The sequence below is a fragment of the Moschus berezovskii genome, chromosome 22 (assembly GCF_049115385.1).
Source record: "Moschus berezovskii isolate FMDL1 chromosome 22, NW_MosBer_1.0, whole genome shotgun sequence".
NCBI classification, from domain to species: Eukaryota; Metazoa; Chordata; class Mammalia; order Artiodactyla; family Moschidae; genus Moschus; species Moschus berezovskii.
Genome location: NC_142481.1, coordinates 56,619,839 through 56,644,423, shown reverse-complemented (window position 1 = coordinate 56,644,423; position 24,585 = coordinate 56,619,839). Strand labels below are relative to the sequence as shown.

Below are 24,585 nucleotides of genomic sequence, written 5' to 3'. Positions count from 1 at the left end.
GTCAATAAATCGTTCTTGAACGGGGAATTGGCGGTTACCGAACGCGTACCTCAAGGAATGACTGACTGAAACTTCGAACGAACGACTCGAAGCCTGGCCTAAGTACCTCAGCTCTCCTCAGCCCAGGTGAGTGCTCGGGGCAACGGTCCCCAGCGCCGGGCTACGGCGGCCGGGAAGGTCAAGCCAGTTCCGGGCGGAAGTGCAAGCCCCGCAGTGCCCGCCCCGCGCGCACGCAGGCCCGGGTACCCACGCTTCCGGGAGATCACTTCCTCCACTGTCTCCTAGCAACGGCTGGAAGCGTTGTTGACATCCCAGGCAGCGGTGGCGCAGGTCTGAGCCCAGAGTCTCGCCGCCCATAAAATGGTAAATCCGGGATCTCTGTCAATAACCCGCCCGCCAGGGGTGCCAACAGGCAGGGTCCCTTCGCTGCCCAGTTCTCGGGGCCTCAGGGAAGGCTGGGAGTTCCAGAAGCTTCTTGGAGGGGCGACACGGAGACTCTGGAGGGACCAGAGGGGGTGACCGTGGAGGAAGGGAAGATGTGTAGATGGGGGAAGCTTTCTTGGGGAATAGATTTTTAGGGGTGTCTTCTGGGAGATGTACTTGAGGAGGAAGAATATCGAGAAAGAGCCACGAAAGGGATGAAAGATCCTGAGGGGAATGAGAAATCTCCTCGACAGCGAGGGAAGTTTGAAAGGGGAAGAGGCACCATAGAGGAGAGAAAAAGCACCCTGAGAGGAAAGAAAGACATGGGACAGGGAGCGCAAGGGAATGGAGAGGGGCGAGAAGGAGGAGCTATTGGGAGAGAAGAAAGAAAAATACAGAGAAAAGAGGATGGGAGAAGGGAGGCGAAGAAAAGGAAAATGGAGAAAGAGGAAAGGTCGAAAAAGATCAAACCGAAAGCGTTTTTTGGTGTTTTTCGTTTTTTTAAGGAAAGAAAAGGTATTGGCTATGGGAATTAAGAGACTGTATTAGGAGGGCTCAGAAATCACGAAAGGAAAAAACACCCTGGGAAAATAGAGGGTCAGGCTGGGACGAGCAGGGAGAGAGAAGTAAAACAGAAAAAAATAAAGAAGTCAGCGGATGTAAGGAGCTGTGGACGTTGTCCTATAGATAGCACAAAAAAAGTAGTTATTTAATCCCCTATACAGGTATTATGCTTTAGTGCAGTGTTTCCCAAAGTGAGATACAAACATGAGTTGCTACTTTAAGATGGCTCAGAAATACCAAAAACCAGAGTGAATCACATCAAAGAAAGTTATTCCTCTTTCATTTTTTCAGCCTCTGGACTATATCCCTGGCTTCCCTGGTGGCTCAGAGGTTAAGGCATCGGCCTGCAATGCGGGAGACCCGGGTTCGATCCCTGGGTCGGGAAGATTCCTGGAGAAGGAAATGGCAACCCACTCCAGTATTCTTGCCTGGAGAATCCCATGGGCAGAGGAGCCTGGTGGGCTACAGTCCACCGGGTCGTAAAGAGTTGGACACGGCTGAGCAACTTCACTCACTCTCACTCACTCAGACTATATCCGGGAGAGACTTTCTGGCACTTTTAGGCCCTTTTAATGCCACTATCATCAAGTAGTTTTGATTTTTCACCTGAAATGCAAACCTCAGGCTCCTAATTTTCATTGGAGTAGAATTTAATAATATATTCTCTCTTTTTTTATGGTTATTTCTGCCTGTGACAAATGATACAGGATTCGCATTTGTGGTACTGATGTATAGTTTCCTTTTAAAATGCATTAATTTAAACTTTTAACAGTGAGATAATTCTGAAAATGTGCTGGGTGAATAATATAGATGTTATTTATAATGGCAGAAATTGAAAACCTGGTACACGAATGCCTGAAATTTAGAAAACACCTGCTATAGTGGTGGAAAGAAGAAATAAGTGCCCCCGCCCACATCAGGGTCAAAAGAAAACTGTCTTTTGACAAAAGTAACATAACGTTCACCCATACAATGTTGGAAACACAATTATTTTATAAACCCTCATCAAAAGGCTCTGCAGAATACTGTTTGAATTCAGAATATCCAATGATTACTCTGTTATAAAAAATATGCAGGCTGGAAAAAATTATTCTTGATTTTAGCGTTTGTAGAAGGAAAGAAACTGGTGCAATATAGTCTATGCATAAGATTCAGAAAGCTAAATTTAAAACCCGATAATGGGATTATAACATTTATGGTTGAACATTCAGCTTGCCCTGAGATCCAGGCTGTAGTTACCAATAGAATCCTGGGATACATTGTTTTCACAGAATATTTTAAATTTAATCATCTGAACTCCCAGTTAGATGACATTTATAACTGAGAATATGATTTATTAAGTGATGCTTTTAGAAGGAAGGAGGTAGTAATACAGCTCTATAAATATTTTTGTAAATCTATAATGTAGAAATAGGATTTTTCATATGAATACAGAAAGATCAATGAATGAAAGATGACCAGGAGTAGATTTCTGTTCAACATAAAGGATACTTTTCCAGTGAATGGAGACAGATAAAAATGAAGTGAGCTCTTGTGAGGCAAGATTTCTGTCTCAACAAAAGTTCAGGGCAAGATATTTTTCAGGGTTATATGTAGAGAGTCTTATATGAGTTTGCATATGGGTCTTGACAGTTTCAAAGCTCTCTTCCAAAAGCTGAGATTTAGCATCCAATACCTTAGTTTAAGGAGACAGAGGAGTAGGGATCTTTCTAAACATTACTCTCTTTAGGACTGGGATCACCACGAAGACTCCAGTTAATTTTTTTCCTGATCTCTTCCAGGCAGAGGTGGAGGAAACCCTAAAGAGGATCCAGAGCCATAAAGGGGTTATAGGAACGATGGTTGTAAATGCAGAAGGTAAATACATCACAGGCTGCCTTCTTGACACGCAGAAGCAGACCTTTTTGTTCTTTGAAATCTTAGGCAAACATCTTGGAACTTTAAATCAAAAGTATATTTTACATATTTCAGCTGTATAATTTACTTATCAAACATCTATTGAGTGTCTATTAATTACATGCCAAGCACTCTGCTAAGAGGTAGGGAAATAAAATTTTTAATGTATATACATTCCTAAGAAGTGCTGTACATTGTCTAATTTTTAAAGCTTTGGTAAACTCTCTTCTAACATTTCAGGAGGAGCTATAAAACTATTACAATGAAGATAAGAATACCATTATTAGCAGTTTGCTTTCATTTGAAATTGTAAAGCATAGAGTTTCAATCTTCATTTGAAAAGAAATTGTTCCTTTGCCGTAGTTAATGAAATCTTTGAGAATTAATTTTAATGTAATTTATAGTATAGTCTTCATGATTATAGTTTAAGGAGGGCCAATACATTTCCACCTATGAAATCTGTAGACTTATAGCAGAAACTTGCCTATTAACAATCCACAGAGCCTTCTCCCTGGCACGCTGTTCCATGCTCAGCTATGGTGGCAGCCTCTTAAAGGCTTCTGCTGGCTTCATTGCTAATTCAGGCATCTGTAAGGGCGAGAGGTGCCACAGATCCCAGAGCATTAGTTGAAACAAGAGTAGCTACTTCACATAATTCATGGTATAACCATGGAATTGGCACACTGCAACTCAGTGCTTGGCAACAAAATCTCACAGCTAATCATTATTATGGAGCAAATCCATCAATAAATATTTATTGAGCAACTACCCACTGAAAGTCTGCTTAAGCTCTGAACTTCAATCCCTTATTATTAAAAATGGAAAATAAACTACTTTACTGATGATTGTGACAAGTAAGTGAAATAATAATTGTCCAGGGCCTGGCACAATACCCAATACTTAACAGAATTGTAATGAAGTAGTTCTGTGAATGTGGAAATTTTTAATTTATTTGTACAGATAAAATATTTGATGTGTTTTACAAAATAATATAATAAAATTTAAAAATGCTCAATGTCAAGAGAATGTCAAGTAATAAATTCACCCAGCTTGAGTGATCAGGAGGGAGAGGTTTTAACATCAGCCTACAGGTAAATCAAGAGCTATGCCTAATATTTCCAGGAGGCAGTCCAGTCTGAGTCCATTGTTCTGGTTGAACTGATTTTAGTTCCAGGCATTTGCATATGCTCTATCACACCCCCTAAGATTTGAAGGACTTCACAGAGAGGCTGTATTTGTTTTCTTTGGCTGCCATAACAAAGCACTACATACTTAGTGACTTAAAAAGATTAGACATTTATTCTCTCTCAGTTCTGGAAGGCTAGAAGTTGAAATCAAGGTGTCAGTGGTCCAGGCTTTCTTCAGAGAAGCACCCTTCCTTGCCTCTCTCCTGGCTTCTGGTGAGCCCCAGCAGTCCTTGCTGTGTGTTTGCTTGTAAACACGTCACTCCCACGTCTGCCTCCATCATCCTGTGTGTTTTCCTATTTGTACTATTTTTTCTCTTCTTATAAGGACCCCAGTTGTTGGGTTAGGTCCCACACTGATCTAGTATGACCTCACATCTTCAAAGACCCTATTTCCATATAAGATCACATTCTGAGGTTTAGGGGAGGCTTGAGTTTTGGAGGGGATTCTATTTAACCCATCTGGTGGCTCAGACAGTAAAATATCTGCCTGCAATGCAGAGGACCTGGGTTCAATCCCAGGTTCAGGAAAGTCCCCTGGAGAAGAGAATGGCCACCTACTCCAGTATTCTTGCCTGGAGAATTCCATTGACAGAGGAGTCTAGTGGACTACAGTCTATGGGGTCTCAAAGAGTCAGATACAACTTAGCGACTAACTCAGGTACATTCATTCACCAATCCTGACACCCAGGACAATGTGTCTAATGGCAGACTTAGTCTAAATTTCATAATCCTGGCAATATGCTTTAAGTATCTGAAAAATATCCATACCTTTTGATCTGTAATTCCACTCCTGAGAATTTATTTAAGGAGTAATGAAGAAAAGATTTAGGTGCAGAGGATCTCACAGAGGTATCATATATAACAGCAATAAAGCCAAAGTTACTCAGTCGTGTCCGTCTTTTTGCAACCCCATGAGCTATACAGTCCATGGAATTCTCCAGGCCAGAATACTGGAGTGGGTTCCCTTTCCCTTCTTCAGCAGATCTTCCCGACCCAGGGATCGAACCCAGTTCTCCCACAATAAATACACAGACAAATAAGTAAATAAATCTCTCCCAACAGTAGGGAAATTTTTGAATTAATTATGTAATATTTACTCAATGAACTGTTACTCTATATGTTGAAGAATATTTAGAGTCATGAAAAACTACTCACAATATTAGATGGAAAAAAAAAGCAGGAAACGAAGCAGTAGCCAGTGTTTTTAAATCCTAAATACAGCCAGGCACACATGCACACTGAAATATGGAAGAAAAAGCAGGGATGTGTTACGGTGACTATCTCTTGAGCAGTTGAATTAAAAATGACTTTTATTTTCCTGAGGTCTCTCAATTAACACTTTTCTCATCCAAGGGTAACACAATATTATTTTTCATACTCATTAATTTCTAATTAACCTCTACTAGGAAAAGGTTGTGTTAAGGTTCAGGGCACTTTTCTGAAAGCCAAATTAACCTTTTCCCAAAAATATATAAATGAGGGGCTTATTTTTATGGTCAGATTATTAACAACTAGAGTGTATGACAAGGATGTTTATTAATAGCATATGGTATAAGTTGTGTGACTAGAATGAAATGAAATACTCCATCTCAACAGCCTACTCAAGTTTAAATGAACGTGCCATTTATTACAGTGTAGCTTTGCAGCATTCAGAAGTCCCATGAAATTTAACACTAAATATTTAACTAAGCTGCTGTTTGTGTGTTCTTGTTCTCTACCAATGGTTTTAGTTGATTAATTCCAGGCAAATCATTTTAACAATTTTTTAAGTTTTTAATTGTGGTGAGGTAAGCCTTCTACCATGTTTATATATTTAAATCTCATCCTCTGCCATGTACAACAGCGTCCTTTGGTTTCACTATTTGAAACATAGACTTATCCATGACAATAAAGTGAGCTTATCAGTTTAACCCAATGCTGAGGGGTGTAGGTTTTTGTTAGATTCTTTGTTAACATTGGTTTCCCATTTATAAAATAATTCATTGTTTACAATATTACAGTCCTGATCACTGAACTAGATACTGGTGAACACGCATATTTGTTTCCCAGACAGTCATATCCGTTGTATATCCTTATCTATATAAGCCTGATTTCTGCAGGCTCTTAATTTTAAATATTCTTGACATTTCTAACAATCCATCATTTGAGTTTCATTAGATTTTATCTAGCCATCCAGCCATTTACTTTTATTTTTGAAATATAATCTAGCAACCAAAATACAAGTGTACAGTTGAAGAGTACCACCTTAGTGGGATCATAAAGAGTCATATTTTTAAAGCAGTGTCATAAATTCAGGAATATTGAATTTATACTCTTTGTTCTAGAAGTTACATTTTAGGAATTTATCCTATACACATGTGTATACAAATGTGAAATGGCATCCACACAGACATATTCTGTCGCCTTGTTTATAAAAGGCAAAGATTGGGAACAGTCCAAATGCTTGTCGGGAAGATATATTAGTTACGTGCATTACAAAGCATCCATTCAACAGTCGCATTATACAGCCATTAACAGGAATGCCCTAGCCTTATGTGGACTGAATGAAACAACTTCCCAAGTGTATCAAATGGAAGAAGTTAAGGTACAGAATAGAGAATGATACTGTTAAAAGAATACAAACATGAACATACTTGAATAGACAGAATATCTCTGCAAAGACACCAAAGAAACCAAGAACAGTGGTTACCTCTCAGAAGGATAAGTGGGTGCATTTTACAGCATGTGCTAAAATTACTTCCTAATAAATTATTTTTTAATTACCTCACATGGTCCCAAGCAAGAACTCAATAAATATTTGTTGATTGATATTTTTCCCCAAGGGTCCACAGTGATATGAAGAACTCCAAGAGTTTCCACAGTGCACACTTATTATTCAGGAAGGCTAGGTCTATTATTTATTGACTTGGATCACGAATAGACTGACTAAGTAGGCCCGAGCATCTGATTCATAATCTTGTCATCTTCACTTTAAATAATTTATTCTGCTTGTATTTCTTTTTTGACACTGAGCAATGCAGACTTTGTAGGTAGTCACTCTTCATGATACAAAATAAAACTGGTCAAAAAGCGCTCATAAAAGGTTGAGTGCTCACTCCACTTGCAGTTTCCTGCTTGGTAAAGACGCACACGTTGTGATGGTTCACCAGGTGTGAAAGACAGAACTGACTTCTGGAGAGAAAGTGGCCAGCAAGCAATAATACAGAAATTAACAAGTTTTCCATGAAACCTTATTTACTGAAAAGGTTTTCCTTATAAATATTGTCCTCCTCATCTTGTTTGGCAAGACCTACTCTGGAGAGAATGGATTTCTTAAAGGGGAAGAAAATTACCCTGTCTCAAAGTCAGAGTCAAGGCTCTCAAAGGTTTTCATGAAAAACACATAAAGTCCCAAGTTAGAAGCACTAATACCAGTTTCTGGAGCTACATTCTCTGAGGGAGAAAACCAAGAGAGCCACCTTAGCCTTTTTTATTGATAGGCCTTCATTTGGGTTCCTGAGGAACTTGACAGTGATCCCAGATTCACCTTCATATGTCCCCCAAAACTCAAGGCACATTTGCAAATCAAATCCTTGGAATTCCCTGGCTCATCTGGTAGCTTTCAAAATAATATGAAGGTCGGCTCTGATTAGATACAATATATGTAAAATACCTAGCACAGCACCGGTTCCATAATAAGCATGGAGTGACCTGAATAGAGGCTGGATTGATTTGAACGGAATTAAATTATACTCGCATATTCATCTGGCTAGGTTTTTTTCAGCTAAATTAATAGCTTCTGTTTTACACTCATAATGAAACAATAGAGCACACAAGTAGCCAAATTTAATCACGCTTAAACCAAGAATGAGTGCAAACCAGGGAATGCCCAACCAAACTACAGCATCTTTGTGGCTTTGTTTTCTAGCATAAAAATTAAGGTTTGCAAAATACTGTATGAGGAAATTATGAAGAAATTCTGAAAACCCCTTTTGATATACTCTGTAGCATGTGCAGATACCCCCTTTCTATCTCTGGTCTCGGGAAACTAGCACCATGTCACAGGTGGACTTTCCACAGCTTCTCACCGTGAACTCACTGTAGGCAGGATGCTTAGGGGAATGCATTTCATATAGAAACATGTAAAGTTACTACTGAAATAATCAATTAACAACTTCCAAAAGATGTGTGTACAAAAGTGTTCATCACCATTAGGTATGAAAACAAAAACACACAACCTAACAATCCAGTAGTAGGGGATTGATTATATTATGTTGTATCCAAAGAATAGTAAAGTCTGCTGCTGCTAAGTCACTTCAGTCGTGTCCGACTCTGTGCAACCCCATAGACGGCAGCCCACCAGGCTACCCCGTCCCTGGGATTCTCCAGGGAGAGAAGGGACAACAAGGGAAACTTGTATGCTGCCCTTTGAATGAAGAAAAAAGCAACAGTCAAATCTACTATTATCATTTGATCCAACTAAATTTTTAAATCCATGTGGAGGCAGAAAGATTGGAAGGAAATAAAGTAAAATTGTTCCAGTGAGTAATATGAGTCATCACTTTTTCTTCCTTTTTAAAATTACCAGTATTTTCTAGTATTTCTATGATGCACCTATTACTTTTATAAAAAGAAAAAAATGTTTAACCCATAATTAAATCTTGTACTAGGCATTCCCATCCGAACGACCTTGGACAACTCAACAACAGTTCAGTATGCAGGTCTCCTTCATCAGCTCACCATGAAAGCCAAGAGCACCGTCCGTGACATTGACCCTCAGAACGACCTAACTTTTCTTAGGATCAGATCCAAGAAACATGAAATCATGGTAGCTCCAGGTAATCTGGCACATTTCATTTCACATTTCAGGCATCTTTCTACTTTACTGGATAAAGGCTTTGTGTCTCAAAGGATGGGGATTGTGGGTTTTAATAAGCAATATGACACATCATGTTCCTCAATTATAAAAAGAAGTTTGAATCTGAAAATTCCTTTGAATTAGTCAAGAAGTTGGATTTTGCCCGTTTGTACCTGTTGTTAGTAAAACATTTAGGAGGTATAGGTTTCCTGTTATGTGAACTTAGCACATGGACTTCCTGAAGAGTGGGAGAAATGTCTCCCATCCAGGGGATAAAGCAGAGGGTGGATCAAAGGTCTGTTGGGTCTCAAACCTTCCCTGGGATGGAGCCCATTCACTGGGGCCACCAAAAGCCAGCCATCACAGAAATACTTCTTTCCTCAAAGGAGGTGCATTCACAATGTTAGTGGATGTCAGTGTGAAACAGGACTTATGTTCCTAAATCTAGTCTAGAGCAAACTTCTCTATAATGCAGCTATAAAATCAGAGTCACCCACAAACTAAATAAAGCTTTACCTGCACCTGTGTTCTCACACAAGGCTCACATTAGAATTGCTTGGAGAGCTTTTAAAAAAATTTTACTGCTACCTGGAACTCCACCCCAGACCAATGAAGTCAGAATCTCTGGGGTTGGGCCCCAGGTAATGTTTTTTATTTTTGAAATCTCATCAGGTGATTCTGATGTACAGCCAGGCTGGCAAACCACTGGCTACACAAGGTCCAAGCAATGTGCTAAAGAGAGAAGCAGATGAGCTGAAGCATTCACTTATTAAATTTAATTTTTAGGGTAACCTAACACATATTTTTGGGCTCCAAAATCACTGCAGATGCTGATTGTAGCCAGGAAATTAAAAGACGCTTACTCCTTGGAAGGAAAGTTATGACCAATCTAGATAGCATATTAAAAAGCAGAGACATTACTTTGCCAACAAATGTCCGTCTAGTCAAGGCTATGGTTTTTCCCGTGGTCACGCATGGATGTGAGAGTTGGACTGTGAAGAAAGCTGATCGCCGAAGAATTGATGCTTTTGAACTGTGGTGTTGGAGAAGACTCTTGAGAGTCCCTTGGACTGCAAGGAGATCCAACCCGTCCATTCTAAAGGAGATCAATCCTGGGTGTTCATTGGAAGGACTGATGCTAAAGCTGAAACTCCAATACTTTGGCCACCTCATGCAACTAGTTGACTCACTGGAAAAGACTCTGATGCTGGGAGGGATTGGGGTGGGAGGAGACGGAGACGACAGAGAATGAGATGGCTGGATGGCATCACCGACTCGATGGACATGAGTTTGAGTGAACTCCAGGAGTTGGTGATGGACAGAGAGGCCTGACGTGCTGTGATTCATGGGGTCGCAAAGAGTCGGACACGAATGAGCGACTGAACTGAACTGAACACATAAGGTGGCCAAAGTATTGGAGTTTCAGTGAACTCCGGGAGTTGGTGATGGATAGGGAGGCCTGGCGTGCTGTGATTCATGGGGTTGCGGAGAGTCGGACACGACTGAGCGACTGAACTGAACTGAACTGAACTGAACTTTGTCCATCTCTCTCCACAGATAAGGAATATCTTTTGATCGTCATTCAGAATCCATGTGAATAGACCTGCAACAGCCAAATTCTGTCCTGTGATGCCAGGCTGAAAACACTTCACTCTTTAAAGATTCCTGAGATTATAATCCAATCTAAGTGATCTTTTGGACAGTCCTTTCTATTTTTACATTTAAACTCTTTGCATGTCTCATTTAGTCCCTTCTGAATGTATTGTAAATTTGTGATTTAACTATATAATAAATAAGTTTCTGAAAGAAACAGTAGTAAAGATAAATAACACTAAAAGTTCATTCTTTGAGAAGATAAACAGAATAGACAAACTTTTAGCCAGACTCATCAACAAAAAGAACCAAATCAACAAAATTAGAAATGAAAAAGGAGAGGTTACAACAGACAATGCAGAAATACAAAGGATTATAAGAGACTATTATGAACAACTATATGGCAATAAAATAGATAACCTGGAAGAAATGGACAGATTCTTAGAAAAGTTCAATATTCCAAGACTGAACCAGGAAGAAGTAGAAATTATGAATCCAATTACAAGCACTGAAATTGAAGCTGTGATCAAAAATCTCCCAAAAAACAAAAGCCCAGGACCAGATGGCTTCATAGGAGAATTCTATCAAATGTTTAGACAAGAGCTAATGCCTGTCCTTCTAAAACTCTTTCAAAAAATTTCAGAGGAAGGAACACTACCAAACTCATTCTACAAAGCTACCATCACCCTGATACCAAAGCCAGTCAAAGACAACACACAAAAAAGAAAACTGCAGGCCAATGTCAATGATGAATATAGACGCAAAACTCCTCAACAAAATTTTAGCAAACAGAATTCAGCAACAATTCAATTCAAATTCAAATCAAAACAATTCAGTCAAAAAGCTCATACACCATGATCAAGTTGGGTTTATTCCAGGGATGCAAGGACTCTTCAATATATGCAAATCAATCAATATGATACACCACATTAACAAATTGAAAGATAAAAACCATATGATAATCTCAATAGATGCAGAAAGAGACTTTGACAAAATTCAGCACCCATTTATGATTAAAACTCTTTAAAAAATAGGCATAGAAGGAATCTACCTCAACATAGTAAAGGCCATATATGATAAACCTACAGCAAACATTATTCTCAATGGTGAAAAACTGAAAGCATTCCCCCTAAGATTGGGAACAAGACAAGGGTATGCACTTTCACCACTGTTATTCAACATAGTTTCGGAAGTCCTAGCTGTGGCAATAAGAGAAGTAAAAGAAAAACAACCCAGATCAGAAAAGAAGAAGTAAAACTCTCACTGTTTCCAGATGACATGATACTGTACATAGAAATCCCTAAAGATAGTATCAGAAAATTACTAGAGCTCATCAGTGAATTTAGCAAGGTTGCAGGATATAAAAATACACAGAAATCACTTGCATTTCTATATACTAACAATGAAAACTCAGAGAAATTAAGGAATCAATCCCACTCACCACTGCAACAAAAAGAATAAAATATCTAGGAATAAACTTACCTAAGGAGACAAAAGAACTGTACACGGAAAATTATAAGACACTGATGAAATCGAAGTGCTATGAACAGATAGATATTCCATGTTCTTGGGTAGGAAGAATCAATTCTGGGAAAATGACTATACTACAAATGCAATCTACACATTTAATATGATCCCTATCAAATTTCCAATGATGTTTTTCACAGAACTAGAACAAAAAAACTCACAATTCATATGGACATGCAAATGACCCCACATAGCGAAAGCAGTCTTGAGAAAGTAGAATGGAGCTGGAGGAATCAACCTTCCTGACTTCAGATTATACTACAAAGCTACAGTAATCAAGACAGTATGGTACTGGCACAAGAGCAGAATGATAGACCAGTTGAACAAGGTAGAAAGCCCAGAAATAAATCCATGCACCTATGGGTACCTTATTTTTGACAAAGGAGGCAAGAATATACAATGGGGTGAAGACAGCCTCTTCAATAAATGGTGCTGGGAAAACTGGACAGCTACATGTAAAAGAATGAAATTAGAACACTTCTTAACACCATACACAAAAATAAACTCAAAATGGATTAAAGGCCTAAATGTAAGACCAGAAACTATAAAACTCTTAGAGGAAAACATAAGCAGAACACTCGATGACAAAAAGCAAGATCCTCTATGACCCACCTCCTAGAGTAATGGAAATAAAAACAAAAGTAAATAAGTGGGACCTGATTAAACTTAAAAATTTATGCAGAGCAAAGGAAACTATAAGCAAGGTGAAAAGAAAACTCTCCGAATGGGAGAAAATAATAGCAAATGAAACAACTGACAAAGGATTAATTTCCAAAATATACAAGCAGCTCATACAACTCAATAGCAGAGAAACAACCCAATCAAAGAGTGGGGAAAAGACCTAAACAGTTATTTCTCCAAAGAAGACATACAGATGGCTAACAAACACATGAAAAGATGCTCAGCATCGCTCATTATTAGAGAAATGCAATAAAAACTACAATGAGGAGGGAGGAATGAACAAGATGGCTGAGGAATAGGACGGCGAGACCACTCTCTCCCCCACAAATTCATCAAAAGAATATTTGAACGCAGAGTAAAGTCCATAAAACAAGTTCTGAATGCTGGCAGAGGACATCAGGCACCCAGAAAAGCAGCCCATTGTCTTCGAAAGGAGATAGGAAAAAACATAAAAAGAGAGACAAAAGAAGTAAGGACGGAGCTCCGTCCCAGGAAGGGAGGCTTTAAAAAGAGAGAAGTTTCCAAATACCAGGAAACACTCTCACTGGCGAGTCTGTGGCGAGCCTTGGAAGCTCAGAGGGCCACATAACCGGGAGGAAAAAGAAAGAAATAATTAAAACCCACAGATTATCCACCAAACGGTAACTCCCAGCGGAGAAGCAGCGCAGACGCCCACATCCACCATTAGCAAGCGGGGGCTGGGCAGGGAGGAGCCGGCTGAACTGCTTAGAGAGAGGACTGGGCTTGAATGCCGTGAGAACAATCTGAGAGAACTGGGGATAGCAAAGCAGACTGGGATAGCTTCCCCACGAAAAGGCAGAAAGCTCTAACCTAAGACTCCGCCAGCCCCACTCACAGAACAAAGGGCTGAGCAGAGCGAGCCGGCTGCGGTCGGCCCATCCCCCACCCCCTGCCGAGACAGGCAGGGAGGTCAGCCAGAGCTGAAGGGGGCAACCGCGGCCCCAGAAGGCATCCGATACCAAACTGCAGGCAGGTGTCATTGCTAATCAAGACTTCTTGGGCTCGGGCCTATCGATATCTGCCTGAGAAGGTGCGCCGGTTGTACACCCAGGAAACCGAGTGGCAGGGACTGGGGAGGCTATAAGTAGCAGCGACAGTGCTCGCCAAACACCTGGTCACCTGAGCTGCTCAGACTGGGGAAAGCACAAAACGCAGGCCCAACCAAGTCTGCGCCTTTGTGGAGTACCCGAGAAACTGAACTTGAGCCGCTCAGACCTGGGAAGTGCATGCAACCCAGCGCCGGCCACAGACAATTCCCGGCAGAGCAACCTAGAGCCTGTGCAGTGTAGACTGGGACAACACATGCGCTGTGAGTGGGGGCAAACCCAGTGTGGCCGAGACGCTGCGGGCACTCCCCACAGACACCAGAGATATTTGTCTGCAGCGTTCCTCCCTTCCCAGAACAGGACTGAACAACTGAGCCTTAAAAAGTGTCCACCCGCCGCTTAGTATCAGGGCGGAAATCAGACACTGAAGAGACCAGCAAACAGAAGCTAAAACAGAGGGAACCACCTTGGAAATGACAGATAGAGAAGTCTAGAGGCTACTCCAAGAATAAGACCAAAAACCAGAGGCAAGAGGCTTAAGCCTGAATCCTGAGAACACCAGAGAACTCCTGACTCCCAGGGAACATTAATTGATAGGAGGTCATCAAACACCTCCATACCTACACTAAAACCAAGGACCACCCAAGGATCAACAAGTTCCAGAGCAAGACATACCATGCAAATTCTCCAGCAACACAGGAAAATAGCCCTGAGCTTCAATATACAGGCTGCCCAAAGTCACTCCAAACCCACTGACATCTCATAACTCATTACTGGACACTTCACTGCACTCCAGAGAGAACAAATCCAGCTCCACCCACCAGAACACCGACACAAGCTTCCCTAACCAGGGAACCTTGACAAGTCACGCGTCCAACCCCATACACAGTGAAGAAACTACATAATAAAGAGAACTACACAAACAGCCAGAAGAGGGAAAGACCACCCCAAGCAAAGCAATATAAGCAAGATGAAGAGGCAGAGAAATACCCAGCAAGTAAAGGAACAGGATAAATGCCCACCAACACAAATGAAAGAGGAAGATATAGGGAATCTACCTGATAAAGAATTTCGAATTTTGATGGTGAAAATGATTCAAAATCTTGAAAGCAAAATGGAGTTACAGATAAATAACCTGGAGAAAAGGATTGAGAAGATGGAAGAAAGGTTTAATAAGGACTTAGGGGAAATAAAAAAGAGTCAATATACAATGAATAATGCAATAGATGAGATGAGAAACACTCTGGAGGGAACAAACAGTAGAATAACAGAGGCAGAAGACAGGATAAGCGAGCTAGAAGATAGAATTGTAGAAATAAATGAAACAGAGGAAAAAAGAAAAACTAATTAAAAGAAATGAGGACAATATTAGAGACCTCTGGGACAATGTTAAATGCTCCAACATTCGAATCATAGGAGTCCCAGAAGAAGAAGACAAAAAGACCATGAAAGAATACTTGAGGAGATAATAGTTGAAAACTTCCCTAAAATGGGGAAAGAAATAATCACCCAAGTCCAAGAGTCCCCAACAGGATAAACCCAAGGCGAAATACTCCAAGACACATATTAATCAAATTAAAAAAGATCAAACACAAAGAACAAATATTAAAAGCAGCAATGGAAAAGCAGCAAATAACACACAAGGGGATTCCCATAAGAATAACAGCTGATCTTTCAACAGAAACTCTTCAGGCCAGGAGGGAATGGCAAGACATACTTGAAGTGATGAAAGAAAATAACCTACAGCCCAGATTATTGTACCCAGCAAGGATCTCATTCAAATATGAAGGAGAAATCAAAAGCTTTACAGACAAGCAAAAGCTGAGCATCACCAAACCAGCTCTCCAACAAATGCTAAAGGATCTTCTCTAGACAGGAAACACAGAAAGGGTGTATAAACTCAAACCCAAAGCAATAAAGAAAATGGCAACGGGATCATACTTATCAATAATTACCTTAAACGTAAATGGGTTGAATGCCCCAACCAAAAGACAAAGGCTGGCTGAATGGATACAAAAATAAGACCCCCATATATGTTGTCTACAAGAGACCCACCTCAAAACGAGGGACACATACAGACTGAAAGTGAAGGGCTGGAAAAAGATATTCCATGCAAATAGAGACCAAAAGAAAGCAGGAGTAGCAATACTTATATCAGATAAAATAGACTTTAAAACAAAGGCTGTGAAAAGAGACAAAGAAGGAAACTACATAATGATCAAAGGATCAACCCAAGAAGAAGATATAACAATTATAAATATTTATGCACCCAACATAGGAGCACCGCAATATGTAAGACAATTACTAACAAGTATGAAAGGGGAAATTAACAACAACACAATAATAGTGGGAGAATTTAATACCCCACTCACACCTATGGATAGATCAACTAAACAGAAAATTAACAAGGAATCACAAACTTTAAATGATACAATAGACCAGTTAGACCTAATAGATATCTATAAGACATTTCACCCCAAAACAATGAATTTCACCTTCTTCTCAAGCGCACACGGAACATTTTCCAGGATAGATCACATCCTGGGACATAAATCTAGCCTTGGTAAATTCAAAAAAATTGAAATCATTCCAAGCATCTTTTCTGACCACAATGTGGTAAGATTAGATCTCTCAATTACAGGAGAAAAACTATTAAAAATGCCAACATATGGAGGCTGAACAACACGTTGCTGAATAATGAACAAATCATAGAAGAAATCAAAAGAGAAATCAAAATATGCATAAAAATGAATGAAAATGAAAACACGACAACCCAAAACCTCTGGGACACTGTAAAAGCCGTGCTAAGGGGGAAGTTCATAGCAATACAGGCACACCTCAAGAAACAAGAAAAAAGTCAACTAAATAACCTAACTCTACATCTAAAGAAACTAGAAAAGGAAGAAATGAAGAAACCCAGGGTAAGTAGAAGGAAAGAAATCGTAAAAATTAGGGCAGAGATAAATGCAAAAGAAACAAAAGAGACCATAGCAAAAATCAACAAAGCCAAAAGCTGGTTCTTTGAGAAGGTAAATAAAATTGACAAACCAATAGCCAGACTCATCAAGAACAAAGGGAGAAGAACCAAATCAATAAAATTAGAAATGAAAATGGAGAGATCACAACCGACAACACAGAAATACAAAGGATTATTAGAAAATACTATCAGCAATGAAATGGAAATAAAATGAATAACCTGGAAGAAATGGACAAATTGCTAGAAAAGTACAACTTTCCAAAACTGAACCAGGAAGAAATAGAAAATCTGAACAGACCCATCACAAGCACAGAACTAGAGGCTGTAATCAGAAATCTTCCAGCAAACAAAAGCCCAGGTCCAGATGGCATCACAGCTGAATTCTAACAAAAATTTAGAGAAGAGCTAACACCTATTCTACTCAAACTCTTCCAGAAAATTGCTGAGGAAGGGAAACTTCCAAACTCATTCTATGAGGCCACCATCACACTAATCCCAAAACCTGGTAAAGATCCCACAAAAAAAGAAAATACAGGCCAATATCACTGATGAACATAGATGCAAAAATCCTTAACAAAATTCTAGCAATCAGAATCCAACAACACACTAAGAAGATCATACATCATGACCAAGTGGGCTTTATCCCAGGAATGCAAGGATTCTTCAATATCCGCAAATCAATCAATGTAATACACCACATTAACAAACTGAAACATAAAAATCATATGATTATCTCAATAGATGCAGAGAAAGCCGTCAACAAAATTCAACATCCATTTATGATAAAAACCCTCCAGAAAGTGGGAATAGAAGGGACATACCTCAACATAATAAAAGCTATATATGACAAACCCACAGCGAACATTATCCTCAATGGTGAAAAACTGAAAGCATTTCCCCTAAAGTCAGGAACAAGACAAGGGTGCCCACTCTCACCACTACTCTTCAACATAGTTCTGGAAGTTTTGGCTACAGCAATCAGAGCAGAAAAAGACATAAAAGGAATACAAATTGGAAAAGAAGAAGTAAAACTTTCCCTGTTCGCTGATGACATGATCCTCTACACAGAAAACCCTAAAGACTCTACCAGAAAACTACTAGAGCTAATCAATGAATACAGTAAAGTTGCAGGATATAAAATCAACACACAGAAATCATTTGCATTCCTATACACTAATAATGAGAAAATAGAAAGAGAAATTAAGGAAACTATTCCATTCACTGTTGCAACGAAAAGAATTAAATACTTAGGAATATATCTACCTAAGGAAACAAAAGACTTGTACATAGAAAACTATAAAACACTAGTGAAAGTAATCAAAGAGGACACTAATAGATGGAGAAATATACCGTGTTCGTGGATTGGAAGAATAAATATTGTGAAAATGAGTATACTACCCAAAGTAATTTATACATTCAATGCAATCCCTATCAAGCTACCAACGATATTTTTCACAGAACTAGAACAAATAATCTCACAATTTGTATGGAAATACAAAAAACCTCGAATAGCCAAAGCAATCTTGAGGAAGAAAAATGGAACTCGGGGAATTAACCTGCCGGACTTCAGGCCCTACTACAAAGCCACAGTCATCAAGACAGTATGGTACTGGCATAAAGACAGAAATATAGATCAATGGAACAAAATAAAAAGCCCAGAGATAAATCCACGCACCTATGGACACCTTATCTTTGACAAAGGAGGCAAGAATATAAAATGGAGAAAAGACAGTCTCTTTAACAAGTGGTGCTGGGAAAACTGGTCAGCCACTTGTAAAAGAATGAAACTAGAACACTTCCTAACACCATACACCAAAATAAACTCAAAATGGATTAGAGAGCTAAATGTAAGACCAGAAACTATAAAACTCCTAGAGGAGAATGTAGGCAAAACACTCTATGACATAAATCACAGCAGGATCCTCCAAGACCCACCTCCCAGAATATTGGAAATAAAAGCAAAAATAAACAAATGGGACCTAATTAAAATCAAAAGCTTCTGCACAGCAAAGGAAACTCTAAGCAAGGTGAAAAGACAGCCTTCAGAATGGAAGAAAATAATAGCAAATGAAGCAACTGATAAAGGATTAATCTCCAAAATATACAAGCAGCTCCTGCAGCTCAATTCCAGAAAAATAAATGACCCAATCAAAAAATGGGCCAAAGAACTAAACAGACATTTCTCCAAAGGAGACATACAGATGGCTAACAAACACATGAAAAAATGCTCAACATCCCTCATAATCAGAGAAATGCAAATCAAAACCACAATGAGATACCATTTCACACCAGTCAGAATGGCTGCTATCCAAAAGTCTACATGCAATAAAGGCTGGAAAGGGTGTGGAGAAAAGGGAACCCTCTTACACTGTTGGTGGGAATGCAAACTAGTACAGCCACTATGGAGAACAGTGTGGAGATTCCTCAAAAACTGGAAATAGAACTGCCATATGATCCAGCAATCGCACTCCTGGGCATACACACTGAGGAAACCAGAATTGAAAGAGACACGTGTACTCCAATGTTCATTGCAGCACTGTTTATAATAGCCAGGACATGGAAGCAACCTAGATGTCCATCTGCAGACGAATGGATAAGAAAGCTTTGGTACATATACACAATGGAGTATTACTCAGACATTAAAAAGAACGCATTTGAACCAGTTCTAATGAGGTGGATGAAACTAGAGCCTATTATACAGAGTGAAGTAAGCCAGAAAGAAAAACACCAATACAATATGCTAACGTATATATATATGGAATTTAGAAAGGTGCAAATGATAACCCTGTATACGAGACAGCAAAGGAGACACAGGTGTATAGAAGAGTCTTTGGGACTCTGTGGGAGAGGGTGAGGGTGGGATGGTTTGGGAGAATGGCATTGAAACATGTATATTATCATATGTGAAACGAATCGCCACTTCAGGCTCGATGCATGTTACAGGATGCTCAGGGCTGATATGCGGGGATGACCCAGAGGGAGGATAAGGGGAGGAGGGAGGTGGGAGGGGGGTTCAGGAGGGGGAACTCATGTGCACCCGGGGCGGATTCATGTCAATGTATGGCAAAACCAACCAATATAATATTGTAAAATAATTAGCCTCCAATAAAAAAAAAAAAAACTACAATGAGATAGCACCTCACACCAGTCAGAATGGCTATCATCAAAAAGTCTACAAACAATAAATGCTGGAGAGAGTGTGGAGAAAAGGGAATGCTCTTTCACGGCTGGTGGGAATGTAAATCAATACAGCCACTATGGAAGACGGTATGGAGATTCCTTTAAAAAATAGGAATAAAACCACCATATGACCCAGCAATCCCACTCCTAGGCATATACTCTGAGGAAACCAAAATTGAAAAAGACACATGTATCCCATTGTTCATCGCAGCACTATTTACAATAGCTAGAACATGGAAGCAACCTAGATGTCCATCAACAGATGAATGGATAAAGAAGTTGTTGTACATATACACAGTGGAATATTACTCAGTCGTAAAAAGGAGTGCATTTGAGTCAGTTCTGATAAGGTGGATGAACCTAGAATCCATTATCCAGAGTGAAGTGAGTCAGAAAGAGAAAGATAAACATCATATTCTAATGTATATATATGGAATCCAGAAAAATGACACAGAATAATGTATTTGCAGGGCAGCAGTGGAGAGACAGACATAGAGAACAGACTTACTGACGGGGGGAGAGGGGAGGGGAGGGTGAGAGGTGTGGAGAGAGTGACACGGAAACTTACGTTACCACATGTAAAATAGATGGACAACGGGAATTTGCTGTATGGCTCAGGAAACTCAAACAGGGGCTCTGTATCAACCTAGAGGGCTGGGATGGGGAGGGAGATGGGAGGGAGGTTCAAAAGGGAGGGGATATATGTATACCTATGGCCGATTCATGTTGAGGTTTGACAGAAAACAACAAAATTCTGTAAAGCAATTATCCTTTAATTAATAAATAAATAAAATTTTACTGATACCTGGAACTCCACCACAGACCAATGAAGTCAGAATCTCTGGGGCTGGGCCCCAGGTAATGGTTTTTTTTAAAGCTCATCAGGTGATTCTGATGTGCAGCCAGGCTGGCAAACCACTGGCTACACAAGGTCCAAGCGATGTGCTGAAGAGAAAAGCAGATGAGCTGAAGCATTCATTTATTAAATTTAATTTTTAGGGTAACCTAACACATAAGGTGGGCTCCCCTGGTGGCTCAGTAGTAAGGAATCTGCCATTAATGCAGGAGATGCAGATTTGATCCCTGGTCCAGGAAGATCCCTTGGAGTAAAAAATGGCAATCCACTCCAGTATTCTTTGCTGGGAAAACCCATGGACAGAGGAGCCTGATGGGTTACAGCCCATGGGGTCACAGAGAGTCAAACACAACTTAGTGACTAAACAACAACAAGCTTTTCAGTTCAGTTCAGTCGCTCAGTCATGTCCGACTCTCCGCGACCTCATGAATCACAGCACGCCAGGCCTCCCTGTCCATCACCAACTCCTGGAGTTCACTCAAACTCATGTCCACAGAGTCAGTGATGCCATCCAGCCATCTCATTCTCGGTCGTCCCCTTCTCCTCCCACCCCCAACCTTACCCAGCATCAGAATCTTTTCCAGTGAGTCAACTCGTCGCATGAGGTGGCCAAATATTGTAGTTTCAGCTTTAGCATCAGTCCTTCCAATGAACACCCAGGATCTATCTCCCTTAGAATGGACTGGTTGGATCTCCTTACAGTACAAGGGACTCTCAAGAGTCTTCTCCAACACCACAGTTCAAAAGCATCAATTCTTCGGCAATCAGCTTTCTTCACAGTCCAACTCTCACATCCATACATAACCACAGGAAATACCATAGCCTTGACTAGACGGACCTTTGTTGGCAAAGTAATGTCTCTGCTTTTTAATATATTATCAAGGTTGGTCATAACTTTCTTTCCAAGGAGTAAGCGTCTTTTAATTTCATGGCTGCAATCAGCATCTGCAGTGATTTTGGAGCCCCAAAAAATAAAGTCTGACACTGTTTCCACTGTTTCCCCATCTATTTCCCATGAAGTGATGGGACCAGATGCCATGATCTTTGTTTTCTGAATGTTGAGCTTCAAGCCAACCTTTTCACTCTCCTCTTTCACTTTCATCAAGAGGCTTTTGAGTTCCTCTTCACTTTCTGCCATAAGGGTGGTGTCATCTGCATATCTGAGGTTATTGATATTTCTCCCAGCAATCTTGATTCCAGCTTGTGCTTCTTCCAGCACAGCATTCCTCATGATGTACTCTGCATATAACTTAAATAAGCAAGGTGACAATATACAGCCTTGACACACTCCTTTTCCTATTTGGAACCAGTCTGTTGTTCCATGTACAGTTCTGACTGCTGCTTCCTGACCTGCATACAGGTTTCTCAAGAGGCAGGTCAGGTGGTCTGGTATTCCCATTTCTTTCAGAATTTTCCACAGTTTGTTGTGATCCATACAGTCAAAGGCTTTGGCATAGTCAATGAAGCAGAAATAGATGCTCTTCTGGAACTGTCTTGCTTTCTCCATGATCCAGCGGATGTTGGCAATTTGATCTCTGGTGCCTCTGCCTTTTCTAAAACCTGCTTGAACATCTGGGAGTTCACGGTTCACATATTGCTGAAGCCTGGCTTGGAGAATTTTGAGCATGACTTTACTAGCATGTGAGATGAGTGCAATTGTGCGGTAGTTTGAGCATTCTTTGGCATTGCCTTTCTTTGGGATTGGAATGAAGACTGACCTTTTCCAGTCCTGTGGCCACTGCTGAGTTTTCCAAATTTGCTGGCATATTGAGTGCAGCACTTTCACAGCATCATCTTTCAAGATTTGAAGCAGCTCAACTGGAATTCCATCACCACCACTAGCTTTGTTCGTAGTGATGCTTTCTAAGGCCCACTTGACTTCACATTCCAAGATGTCTGGCTCTAGGTCAGTGATCACATTATTGTGACTATCTTGGTCGTGAAGATCTTTTTTGTACAGTTCTTCTGTGTATTCTTGCCACCTCTTCTTAATATCTTCTGCTTCTGTTAGGTCCATACCATTTCTGTCCTTTATCGAGCCCATCTTTGCACGAAATGTTCCCTTGGTATCTCTAATTTTCTTGAATAGATCTCTTGTTTTTTCTTTTCTGTTGTTTCCTCTATTTCTTTGCATTGATCACTGAGGAAGGCTTTCTTATCTCTCCTTGCTATTCTTTGGAACTCTGCATTCAGATGCTTATATCTTTCCTTTTCTCCTTTGCTTTTCACTTCTCTTCTTTTCACAGCTATTTGTAAGGCCTCCTCAGACAGTCATTTTGCTTTTTTGCATTTCTTTTCCATGGGGATGGTCTTGGTCCCTGTCTCCTTTACAATGTCACAAACCTCCGTCCATAGTTCATCAGGCACTCTATCTATCAGATCTAGTCCCTTAAATCTATTTCTCACTTCCACTGTATAATCATAAGTGATTTGATTTAGGTCATATCTGAATGGTCTAGTGGTTTTCCCTACTTTCTTCAATTTAAGTCTGAATTTGGCAATAAGGAGTTCATGATCTGAGCCACAGTCAGCTCTGGGTCTTGTTTTTGCTAACTGTATACAGCTTCTCCATCTTTGGCTGCAAAGAACATAATCAATCTGATTTCGGTGTTGACCATCTGATGATGTCCATGTGTAGAGTCTTCTCTTGTGTTGTTGGAAGAGGGTGTTTGCTATGACCAGTGCGTTCTCTTGACAAAACTGCCCTGCTTCATTCTGTGCTCCAAGGCCAAATTTGCCTGTTACTCCAGGTGTTTCTTGACTTCCTACTTTTGCATTCCAGTCCCCTATAATGAAAAGGACATCTTTTTTGGGTGTTAGTTCTAAAAGTTTTTAGGGTGGATTAAACGTTATCCATCTCTCCACAGATAAGGAATGTCTTCCGATCGTCATTCAGAATCCATGTGAACAGACCTGCAACAGCCAAATTCTGTCCTGTGATGCCAGGCTAAAAACACTTCACTCTTTAAAGATTCCTGAGATTATAATCCAATCTAAGTGATCTTTTGGACAGTCCTTTCTATTTTTACATTTAAACTCTTTGCATGTCTCATTTAGTCCCTTTTGAATATATCGTAAATTTGTGATTTAACTATATAATAAATAAGTTCTGGTAGTTATGTCACCTCTTTTTTTTTTTTTCTTTTATTGAATTGGCCAAAATGTTTGTTCAGGGTTTTCTGTAAGATGTCATGGAAAAACCCAATGAACTTTCTGGCCATACCCAAAACTGAAGCATTCTGCTGACAAGGCAGACTTCCTTGTGACAGTTCTTTTAGTCGAGAAGTAAATATTTGGCCACCTGAATATTCTTTGGAAGGACTGACGTTAAATTAAAGCTGCAACTCCAATACTTTGGCCACCTGATGCGAAGAACTGACTCATTGGAAAAGACCCTGATGCTAGGAATGATTGAAGGCAGGAGGAGAAGGGGACCACAGAGGATGAAATGGCTGGATGGCTTCACCGACTCGATGGGCATGAGTCTGAGTAAACCCCAGGAGTTGGTGATGGACAGGGAGGCCTGGCGTGCTGCAGTCCATGGGGCCACAAGGAGTTGGACACAACTGAGCAACTGGACTGAACTGAACGGCCACCAAGAATCAGAAGTGTGATTTTGCCCATTTCGCTGACATGCCCAGGAGATTCAGCAGAGTCCTGTGGGGTGGAGAGGAAGCAGGGTGTCCCAGCCCTCAAGGAGTGTTAAGTGCCTTCCCAGGTTAAACAAGGACAGTAAGAAGTCAGGAGCACAGTTCTCAGTCGGATCAGCACCACCACCTGCAACACTCCTCAGGCTG

General features: G+C 40.2%; 1 protein-coding gene across 1 annotated transcript; it reads left to right on the top strand.

Annotated features, from left to right (window-relative positions):
• Positions 1 to 238: 238 nt before the first annotated feature.
• On the top strand, positions 239 to 10,722 carry DYNLRB2 (dynein light chain roadblock-type 2). Its single transcript, XM_055411139.1, has 4 exons — positions 239 to 363; positions 2,769 to 2,844; positions 8,720 to 8,887; positions 10,465 to 10,722. The coding sequence occupies exons 1-4, from the start codon at positions 361 to 363 to the stop codon at positions 10,506 to 10,508; spliced, it is 291 nt and encodes a 96-aa protein (XP_055267114.1). The 5' UTR covers positions 239 to 360; the 3' UTR covers positions 10,509 to 10,722.
• Positions 10,723 to 24,585: the final 13,863 nt, after the last annotated feature.

Bases quoted from the DNA above. Each gene is read 5' to 3' on its own strand.
- DYNLRB2 (XM_055411139.1), top strand. The intron at 2,845-8,719 runs GTAAATACATCA...ATCTTGTACTAG, and splicing joins GATGGTTGTAAATGCAGAAG to GCATTCCCATCCGAACGACC. The intron at 8,888-10,464 runs GTAATCTGGCAC...CTCTCTCCACAG, and splicing joins TGAAATCATGGTAGCTCCAG to ATAAGGAATATCTTTTGATC.